This window comes from Lingula anatina, chromosome 1 (assembly GCF_051362555.1).
Source record: "Lingula anatina isolate TDL-2025a chromosome 1, LinAna3.0, whole genome shotgun sequence".
Classification (NCBI taxonomy): Eukaryota; Metazoa; Brachiopoda; class Lingulata; order Lingulida; family Lingulidae; genus Lingula; species Lingula anatina.
Window position 1 is genome coordinate 33,593,441 of NC_141767.1, and position 11,594 is coordinate 33,605,034.

Here is an 11,594-nt window from a genome sequence, read left to right on the forward strand (position 1 = left end):
GGCCTAACTGAGACATAGCGTGAAAAGCAGGCAGGAGACAAATGCCTGTCATCTGTCATGACCAAACATCTGCTTTAATCTAATATTGACGCAGCCCAGGGGGGTGTATTTTAAATGGGTTTTACATTATATTGTCACCACTAAGTAAATTATTGTATGATATTCATGGGCGTTAAGGGTTCGGGGTTTTTTTGTTTGGGTTAGTATTGTGAGATATAATGAAATAATGGGAGGACTAATGACCACCAAGCAATAACATGCATGTTAATAATCACATTAACCGCGGCTGAAGCGAGAATGAGAATGCATATTATAACATAGCACGTTCCGATCACAATGCATCCATATGTGCAGTATCCTGATAGAAATACCACTAACATATGACCCTTCTGGGGTTATTGTAATCTTGTCACAGGGAGAAAAGAAGGATTGTCCTACCTCACAATGCCTCCTTAGACCGCCGAGTTCAACGTGAAAAAGAAAACACACACTGAGATTAGGGTAGCTCTCAACTTTAATGCGATTTGGTAGCATACAATGGAGGGGGAGTAGCAGACCATCCCATGTACACGCCCTATTTCAACTAAGAATAATTCAGTTAATGCCAAATTCCTTTCCGTGATTTAAAATATATTGTCGTCCTCACATTAATTGAGTTACATGAGTTTCGGGGGAAAAACAAGTTTCCACAAGTTGATTTGCATGGATTTTTATTATTTTTTTATTGGACTATTAACTGCAATAGAAATTAAACTAAGTGGGTCATAGTAATTTTCATTCTATTGGTCCTGTTCAGGAGAATCTGACACGAAAATGACGAACAGTAATGAGGAAATATGACGAAAATTATTGGCATTAATGCATTGAAAAGGGGCCAAAGTGCCTGTCCCGCAGATAAATCATATTTTGGCATGGGAATATTTACCTGTCGCGATCACCAAGAGTAAGCATAATAAAGGCAGAACTGGCGAATTACATTTTTTCAACACAAACGTCATTTCACATTAAACGTCAACCCTTGATGTTTAAATTAGAACCTAAATTTAGGCAAGGGTGCAATTTACAGACCATACTTTATACCAAATTATGTTTGATGGGTCCTAGTTTATAGTTAATGTGTATACAGTGTTCTGGGTCCTTGGTTTTTACGAAACAACATAAATGCTCATAACAGCTTGAGAAAAATACATTGTCTACGATATATATAAAAATAGGCTAGGTTATAGGCCTACTCAGTGCATCCAGTTTAATCGAAAATAAAACCTCTTCTGGTTTCACAGACGCACACACATACTATACATGTAACCCTAAAACAATGTACATAATCTGACCACTGAAACAAAAGAACTGTCGTTTTTCATTTTGCCGTAAATGCATATGAACCATATACGTTTTATTTCAGTGTATATTTATATATCCCAAATAGTTATAAAAGTTGCATTTATATATAACCTACCTTATTATCATTCTCTTCTCGTGCAATCATTCCTTGATTTGCACCGAGCTTTCTGGTCATTTATTGATTTCTCTTCATTGGAGACGAACTAACGAATGAATATTTGATTGCATTTATATATTTAACCTATTAACAGACGCAGGGCCGCAAGAGGTGAGAAATGTTCATGAATATTTCTTTCAAGTAATAAAAAACACAATCGAAAGGGCACCTTTAGATTACAGGACGAAACGCAATCATCAGTGGTCACAACTAACACAGCCCCCCCCCCACTAGCCCCTAGTTGCTTTCTATGTAAAATGTACATATATTACCTTTGCTTTTCACCGCAGCGATGATTTATATATAGCTTGCGCACAGATGTGAGCATTCTAAAGATAACTGACACAGTAGCTCTACCTTTGGCCACAGCCTAAACGAAGCGTACTACAATAACAGATTCGTGTATATGAAAGATCAATAAGCATGCCTGGTCGTAACGCCATTTTGTAACGGGTGAAAGAAGAACTACTTCGAAGCCGCTGGGGTCTCAATGTGTTGAAGGTACTTTAAGGTATGACCCACGAGAAGATGCCGTATGATTACCGTGACCAGGACCACGTATACGCACCGGTTGTGACCAGTCAACCCTTCTATCAGATTGACGGGCCGCCCGTGGTGGTTAGAGGAGAGAAAGCGCCAGAGAATGGATTATGCTTGGCACTATGCGTTTGCTGTTGTTTCAACTGTCCATTTGGAGTTGTTGCACTGTGTCTTTCATGTAAGTTTGGACTCGGTTACACGTCTATCTAGCCATGGGGATTATTATTATTATTATTATTATTATTATTATTATTTTGCAATTCTCTGAAACGTACTGGTGACCTCTCTGATATTTAGGTTAGGGTCCTACTTCTAGCGTGATCTTTTTTTAGTCCAGCCCTCTAAATTTAATGATATGTTGTCCCAAGCCGCATAACATTATATTAATATTTTAGCAGATCACGTACATGTATGGTATTCTAAAACAAGCCAGGATTTTTTTAGTTTGAGATGATTTTGAAAGGTTCACGTTGTTTTACATTTTTTTCAATTGGGTGGTAGGGGGAGTTTATTTGAACACAAAAGCTAGATAACGTATGCGTACAATTTCTGTATTCACGCACGTACAATTCCTGAGCAAAAATCGAATGTTTTCCCAGTTTTGAGGTTGACATGGAAAACCTGGCCATTCTGCTATCGATTTTTCCGACAGCCTGATGAAGATGGCAATTACCTATTCAGAGCAACCCATTGTAGATGATATCTGGTTTTCAGAGCTGTACAATTGATCAGAATATTACTGAAAATGTGACCTTGCAGTGGCACACATCTCTTTGTCCAGTATCGAAATACCACGATGAAAGCGGTTCAAAAGCTGAGGTTCATTGTCAGAATCAATTTGATTTTGAACAAAACACAGCACATCTTTGTCTTTTACATGCACATTAAATACATCTATATGACTATACAGAAAACAAGTGCGTGACGTCATGTCACTCCACGGAATACAAGGGAAGTCAGTATTGATAAAAATAAGCATTATATAGGCCTTTCGCTTCTGCTGTTATCGAAATAGCCATTCTACACTTTAAATCTAATTTTTGTCTCTGATACACTGTGTGATATGTCTATTTTTCTGTCTATTTTTTTACATCCAGATTTGTCTAGTATGGAATTCAAACTTGGCAGCGTGGACAAGGCCAAGATGTACGGCAAGATGTCTTTGGCCATGAGCATTACTGGGATTATAGTGTTGGCTGTCACAGCCATCCTCGTGTCGTCAGTGTGGGGGTTTTGTTCCTGGATTGTGGAGATGAGATGCCCAGGACTGATTAGATTTGCGTATGTTCAAAATGAGACTGTTGACAGCTGCCCTGCGCTGTATTCATTCGCAAATCAACACTGCTATCGGTACCACTGAGCGAACGCCATAGTTAAGACATTGCTAGTCCCAAACGTTATGTGCAAAAAGGACTTAATACAGGTGCTTATAATTATTTCAGAAAGTCAAGCGAAGAAATGAAAAGCGGACTTATGTTTAACATCTGAAAATGAAACTAACCGAAAACAAAACTTCATAATTATCTTTGTCAATTTATACATACACTTAAAGTTCTCATAACCATGGGAATTGGAAAGTCAGTTTGAGAACCGTTTACTGATTCCTTGGAATCATTGCATGATTTTCGTGCCTTTTTTTCCGGCGTCAAAAATGCTAGGTTATGAGGTTCATTGACATTGTAAAAAAAGGAAAAGCCGGAAAAAGAACAGGGTGCCCAATGGAAAAGTCTTCGACACATCATATGATGGGTCCAATGAGCAATGTTTCACCACCAGAAATGAAATGGACGTTAAAATATCAAATCCAATTTCAATTCTCAAAGCAATGAGATTCTTTTGAAGAATTTTCGGAATGTGTCTTATATTTTTATTTTAGAATTCAGTCAAATTTATTTATACAGCGGTAAAGTCATTAGTTATTATTTTAGACAAATGTAAAAGTGTAATTATACGATTTTAATCCCATATTAGATAAGTTAACATATGCTTCGGTCGCTTTACCTGTTTACAGATGTAAGGCAATTGTAAATAACAGATGTGTATACATTATTTAAAACCTATCCGACTAAGTTGTTAAATGTTATTTACTCTTACTCACGGCATGTAAATAAAATAAGTTGCACTTAAAAATTGTACATATATTTGGCTTTGTTCTTCTGTCATATTTAAAAGAGAATTGACAGTGTTACATGTACTTCTCTTAAGTAAAAAACGTGAGTTGTGTATTAGTTCATGGATAGAAAAAATACACTCATTAATATAAGATATATCATCAACATGTGATATAACGTGTCTTCATTAACGATTGTGTTAATCAGCGCTTACAGGAATCAAACGGTTTTCACACCTTCATGTAGGCGGAGCAATATGCACCGTCTTAATTCAGACGCACGTTAAGAATAGGAATCAATATAGGATATGGAAGTCCATAAGTTGGACCTAAGGTGGACCTGCTATAAAAGAATTAACCGGACAATGACCCTATTGATCGACGGACAACAGGCGCGCATCTGTGATGCACAGCAACACCGAGAATATTGTCTATATACATAAGACTGGTTAGCAACATAACGGCATTTTGTGAACGTAATTTAGAAAAAATACAAGTTACACTTTTGTAGTATTAATTATTATTATTTCAAAAGCAATGATAATAAGATGAAACATACATCTTTACTTCTTTGCTGTACAACTCCAAAGAAATGGTCAAGAGAATGAAATCATTTCAGTAAACGTTTAGATATAGGGTTCATTTGAATTCTCTTTTACCTTACTAGATATTTCATTTGGTCCTTTTGAAAATGCCCCAAAGTCATATTCTTATGTCCATTTTTCTCCATAGACACTTATTTAGTCGAATTAGAGGACTTTGAATCCATTTTTATTTGACAAAAGCTGTAATCAGTCACTTTTTAGGTATTCAGTAATGGATTTCCGCGCCAAATCTCATTTCCCTCGAGGAAAAAGCAATCCTCTCCTAGGCGCGTATCATTGCTCGAACCGTCCCTGTTCTTGGATTCAATGTTTTGTTTCATTTCTAATAACATGATTTAGCTTTATACGAATTATGAACCACGATTCCTTTGGACTAACATAATATTCATTTGAGCATGTTTATCGTCTTAAGGATAAATAAGTGTCTATGGAGAAAAATGGACATTTCAATTGACGATCTAGAGGCAATATAGCTATAAAACTTCAGCAAAAACGGTGCAGATCCATCAAATATGCATAATCGCTTGCACCATTAAAAATATTAAAATGTGTGTTGTAAAGTTTTATTTTGCAGAATTAAAAAATCTATTTCAGTGTTATGGCGATCAGCCTTAGAAGCGTGATCATGTACACACACATTGTATGGTTGGTGTTTGATCGATTGCTTATCGATCCCATGTGGCTAATCAATCAAATTATGCGATAAGCAAGTACAGCAGTTAGTTACTAAGGCCAGCCAAAGCGTCTTGGGACACAGCAGGTTCGAGTATCGGTGAGTCAAACGGCTAAATTATCTAACCTTAAAGTCGTAAAAAGTTATATTATACTTCAGATAAGCCTCTTCTGAAACAAGGTCAATAATATTCAAACTTTGGTGAAGCAATTGTGACCATTTTATTGAATGTAAGTATCAGAGACTTTGATATACCTACAAATAATGATTCGGGCGTTGTTAGTGTGTACCGTAGTTGCTACCTCGGAACGGTGTGGTGCAACTCCCAGTAACTTAGCTTGAAAACATTTTGGTGTCTCGCTCAAAGTAAGATTGTAAAGTAAATCAAGTTTGCAGAACTCAAGGTAAGATGTCAAAAGGTAGACCTTAAGTCAGAGCAAATTTAGTATATCTTTATCTATTGAAATCGTTATAAGATGAGGATCTGTGAACATTCATTGCTGCTGGTGTAGACTGTAGCCAGTAAGGATGCTATGTGTTTGTAATGAATATAGTCAAATGTAGCCTAAACAGAACAAAATATGCAATTGTAAAAAGATGTTGAGGGACTTAAGTCTGCTACTTAATTGCCATAATTGGTTGAAATATCTTCATTCTCCTCAACACCGTTTCACCCTCAGTAGCTCCCTGCGCCAGAGGTCACACACTGCACCACACCTGTCCCTGGTCCTGGTAAAAAACGCTGTAGTTTATACATCTGCTAGTCGACACTAGATTAATTCAAGCACCATACTGGAAATGTCAGAAAATAAATGAATAAACTTAAAGTTTCTACAGCACAACTATTGGATTTTCTAACTTACATCTCAAGGCCTATTTGGTTTTCTAAGTTTTATTCCTACTCCTAGCTCACTCCTAGGCTATTCCTAGGCTGACCTACACCTTAGCCTGATCTGGCCTACACCTAGCCTGGCCTACACGTAACCTACTCCAGGCGTCTTCGTGTCTGTCGGCGTAGAAGAAGGCTTCGTAACCATATAGGTGCGCTACCCATTGCGCCACCGACGAGGACACGATGACAGCTGCATTTCTTGGCGTATTTACCTGTACTCTTTACCTTGAAATTAAAACAATCGTTAAAAAAAGGAATCTACGTGTCCAACGTAGGAATTGAACCGGACAGTCTAGGTTTGGGAACCCGACGTCCTTACCACTGCGCCATCACCGATGACACATCTTGTTTCGTTTAGAATAGTATGTTGCCCTGTACTCAGATTTCCCTTATAGAAATTTCTAATTCTCCTAAATATGGGTCGCTTTTTAGATGGTAGAGATGCAGAGTGGTTATATTGGGCTTTTTTTACGCACGTGAGTGAAAACAATACTATTTGGAACGGCATCCCTAAAACAATTTACATAAATGTTTTTGACGATCGATAAATGCCTTCTAGATAGGCCTATACTAAATGACTTCAAATGACTTCACATGTTAATATTTCGTTGACTCTGCCTGTTTTTCAGCATCAATTTCTTTTTATGAAAACATTTTTAAAAAATAAACATGGGATATGTAAGAGACAAACCATTAAAGACCGGGGACTTGAAGTTACCGTGACCCATAAGAAACTTGGTGCGTTTTTCGCACTAGTCCCACCTCACGCAGATTCTCACACCTTTTCTAATAATGATAATAATAATTTATAGTTTGAAACCCATATAAAATTTTAGTAGACTTTAGAGGGGTGAAATGAATAGAATAAGATGAATAAAATTACTAAATAGATAGATAAGATATTGAGATATTAATATATAGGCCTATAGCACAGTGTAGGCCTACATAGTTGAGTGATATTTGATGTCTATCCATGGAGAGTGTGGAGTCAAAGTAGACACCAAGGTTTTTCACGTGTGGTAAGGGTCACAACACTGGTGCCTACTCAGGAGCGGATCCAGGATTATTTGAAGGGGCTTCCGGGGATGCGAAGCCGACCCCCCCTCTCCCCACCCCCCCACCTTGGCGTGGGATTCGGGGGGCGCTTAAGGGCCCCAAAAAGAATTGGTAGGCTATTTTAGAGGGCGAACGGTGGTTTAGAACTACGATTCATCTAGTCAAAATTATAATTTCAAGCGGGGACAATTTGTGTGATTTTTCTCAGAAATCGGAGGGGGGGGGGGTCAGGACCCCCGCAACCCCCCCCTCTAAATCCGTTTTTTTTACCTGTGAGGCATATGACGTTTCGATCTTTCATCAAAAATTAGCCCTACATCTTTATAGTAGATCTTCAAAGATGCATCATTATGATAACTTGTTTGTTTCGATCCTTCATCGAAGGGCCTTGATCTCTATAATCACTATCATATGGCTTTGATTGAGCTGATTGCACTTAATGTGAGTCCCTGCAAAGTTGGGTCGATCTATGTAGACCGATGGTGTCTATGGGAATGGGTCTTAAATTGGTAGGTGTAATTTTTGCATATTTCCACTACTAATAAGCCTAATAAGGCTACTAAAAATGCATTTCCGTCATTATGTCGCAGATTACACCAAAGATAAGAATAATCTCCTGTGAAAATGGTTGTAGGGGCCTACATCTTTGGCCTAGTTCTATATAAATCCCGTTCATCTCAAATTCCAAGAAGCATAGTAGCATTTTGGGAATTTGAGAAGTACTAAACGACCTTTGAATGTGGCTGCATATTTCCACCTCTCTGGTCACTGGGAAATTTAGTTGCTGTTATTTTGTTGAAGGTGAGAACTTTTGAAATACACTAGAAGAAAAAAATGATCTTCTATGAAAAATGCACATTTATCGGACTACATATGTATGAAAAGAATCTCATAGGCTAAATCTTCAATCCGAAGGCGCATAGGCCTAAGCAATGCTGTGAAGCACTAAAAGACCCTTCAATGACGAACGGGATTATACTAAATAAATATAGTAACAGAACTTATACATAGGTCTAGAATATTAAAGCCCTAAAACCACACGGAATTAGTCTTCCCTGGATATACGTGTAGATAAAGAGCAATACATAATAGGATACAGTTATAGTCTAAGTATCGTGCTAGTTTAAAGCCTGTTTTGCCGTTCTCTGAAAAGTGATGAGAAAAACCACTCAGGAGGAGGAGAGGGAGGGAAATTTTGCCTCGGGGAGTGGGGGTGGGGAGCAATCAAGTTTGAAGTTCACGGTCGAAATCCAATGCATTCAGCCGAATTCTTTTTAAACTATGGACAAGTATGATGTTTCCATATCTATTTTTCTAAAGGCTTAATTAAAGCTATGAGTGTTGTTTAAATATATTTTAGAGTATCGGGTAGGAAGAGAAAAAGGTATTAAAATCTACCAGAAAATTTCTATTAGAATATTTATTCTATTACTGATGTTACATTTGAAACACAGAAACACGATTTCTTGGAAGAATCACAAGTAGGACCTACAAGTACTGGGTAGGCCTACAGCGTGAATATTTCACCTTGTCCATTTATTTTAAACATTGTATCAAAACGTAATTCCTAAATCTGATTTTTTTTTAATACTGAGGAAGTTTTATTCTGATAGATCTAGCATATCGAAGACATCAATAACAAAACTACTACTTGCATTAAAAGGAAAAGTTTGTTAGAAGACACAAACGAAACGATATAGCAATGGGTGGATCATGCTATTTTAAAGCTCTTGTTGAAATTGTTGAATGGAGTTCCCACGTTTATAAGCGTTTTGATAAGTTCCTTAATTGGGTCTGCACCTAGAAACGCACGTTTTGAAAGATTTCCGATTCTCGTGTGGTATACTGTCACGTACAGTACTGCACGGAAGACTGTCACCAACTGCACGTTTGTGAGTGTTAGAAAATATATTCCGGAAGTACACTCTTTTACATAGAAGATACGAAACTTCAACGTAGCAACAAACCTCTTCACTTTGCGGAATAATAATGCCTAAGAATAAATAACAGTTGGGTGGAAATAACAAAAATTAATGCATATATTTATTAGAAATCAAATAAAATAATGTCTTTTATATATCTGAGGTTTCTTTCGACTATTTACGAAAGTTCAGCAGGTGCTTCAGAGGATTATTCTTTAGGGGACATGTACACCGTTGTTTTGGTGGGCTGTTATAAGGTTCATTTGACTTGGTCCATCTGATTTAGTAGACGTGCCAGGTTATCAAATAGTCAAAATGAGTGAAGCCACTTCCTATAGGTTTGAGGTCAATACAGAGAATAAGAGTTTACAGAAAGCTCTTCAGAGACAGCAGGAAAGAATCAAGGTGGGTTATGGCAAGGATGGATTTGAACGTCCACTCCGGTTGCACCGAGATAGATACTCAGTACTGTACCATTAAGTGGCTATGTAATGTGCTAAGTGTCAGTGCCATTGGAATTAATGTTCAGCTAAGACCAAGAGATCATCCCAAAGCACTTCTTCTGTTTATGCGTCTTTTTAAAATATTGACTGTTGTACCAGAGTCTGAAGTTGTAGGTTAGGTTAAGATGGTAATGAAATCCAGTTCCTGCTTGCCATTAAAAGTATATTTTTCCCTTTGCCTCTTAACACTGCTGATAAGCCAAGGGTTTTTGTCATTGCCTGGGAAAATCGGCCCTCCTATCAACGAAATATGTGGGGATTAAGCATCCCTTAAGTTACATCCTGGCATCCAGTAATCCCACCATACATAGGATAAATACGAGTAGGGCAGTTTCAAGAATGCACCATAGCATCTTCGTTTTCACATTTTGAAAAAATATTCGTTTAAAAATTTTTTTTTGAACCATGGTTTTCCTTAAGAAGCATCACATCACATTATTTCATTGAATTTCTCCTATGGCTTGCTAAAATGTTGTTACCTCTATTGTAGAATGATGAACTAATGGCAGCACGAGAAAAGACTGTGAAATTGTAAGTATTCTTTTAAATAAAATTTACCGTCTTTGTTTCTTTAATTTCCACATACACTGTCAATGTATGTTATTTATGATGATTTTCAGTCACATCAGTATACAAGAGCCATGCTGATTATTTATTTTAATCATGTACCAGATTTTATGGTACCACAATGTAAAAAACATAATAAGTGTCATGAAGCAATATAAATGGCACTTGATTAAAAAAAATCACACACATACACATATAATTAACATTTTGTTATTCACATAGGGAGAGTGAGGTGAACCAGAGAGCAGACTGGGATGAAGGTTTGGAAGCTGCCAGTGAAAGGAAAAGAATAAAACACAGCATAGAGAGCATGCAGGGAGAGCTCCTTCTGGCACACAAAGCTACAATTAGTGTAAGATAGCAGGAGCTAACAACTTGCTAGAATATTTGTGACAATCTTGCCAAAGCTTTTAAAAAAGCTGTTAAAAAGATTATGCATTTGAAAGAGCAATCATGTTTGTTTTGTGTCTGAATGTGTTTTAATACTGCACTTGGGCTTGAAAGGTTTAATCACTTAACAAAAAAAAAAAAAAGATATTTTTTCATATTTTCTAAAGGCACACTGGTTACTAGTTCCTTTAACAGAAAAATGCTCATTCAGCATTTGGTAATCTGGTGATTTTGGTTTTATTTCAGGTGAGAAGAGAGGCATTAAAACAACAACTTAAAAAAGACTATGAACAATATCAACATGAACTGAACATGATGGGTAAAACATTTTACGTGCAAAGAATTTAGTGAATCCTTATGTTTGGGAAGAAACTATCAAAATTGGAAAACTGTTATCTATAATGAAAAACAAAGTATAAAAAATGTGAAAAAGAGGATAGGAGAACATCAGGCCACTCAAGGAATAAGCTGTGTGGATTTATGCAGTATTCAACTGGATTTCCTGAAGATAAAATACCTTTTTTGGAAAATCTAAGAACTATCATACTTCATTTCTGCATCAGGATATACATTTTATGTAAATAGTTTTCTTAATTTTTCTAAATGTCATTAAATTTAAAAAATGCAATCAAATGAAACAATAGCAAGCTATTTGTTGTCAGTGGTGAATAAGTTTTAAAATAAACTGACATGCACATCACATTTGCAAATTTTCAGTTTATTCTTTGGGGATAATCTTTACATGAATAAGTCATTATAGGAAAATATATTCCAATCTAGCATACTTCTGTTAATGGATGGAATTGACCCTGTCAGTAAAACTTATTATAAAATGAGT

The 11,594-nt window shown here is 36.7% G+C and overlaps 2 protein-coding genes across 2 annotated transcripts; both read left to right on the plus strand.

Annotated features, from left to right (window-relative positions):
* Positions 1–1,736: 1,736 nt before the first annotated feature.
* LOC106174378 (uncharacterized) lies at positions 1,737–4,184 on the plus strand. Its single transcript, XM_013555921.3, has 2 exons — positions 1,737–2,216; positions 3,136–4,184. Exons 1-2 carry the CDS (start codon positions 2,012–2,014, stop codon positions 3,396–3,398), a joined length of 468 nt encoding a protein of 155 aa, XP_013411375.1. The 5' UTR covers positions 1,737–2,011; the 3' UTR covers positions 3,399–4,184.
* A 5,325-nt stretch (positions 4,185–9,509) lies between these two features.
* On the plus strand, positions 9,510–11,458 carry LOC106174381 (uncharacterized). The gene is made up of 4 exons (XM_013555923.3): positions 9,510–9,701; positions 10,290–10,330; positions 10,589–10,718; positions 11,003–11,458. Exons 1-4 carry the CDS (start codon positions 9,612–9,614, stop codon positions 11,102–11,104), a joined length of 363 nt encoding a protein of 120 aa, XP_013411377.1. The 5' UTR covers positions 9,510–9,611; the 3' UTR covers positions 11,105–11,458.
* Positions 11,459–11,594: the final 136 nt, after the last annotated feature.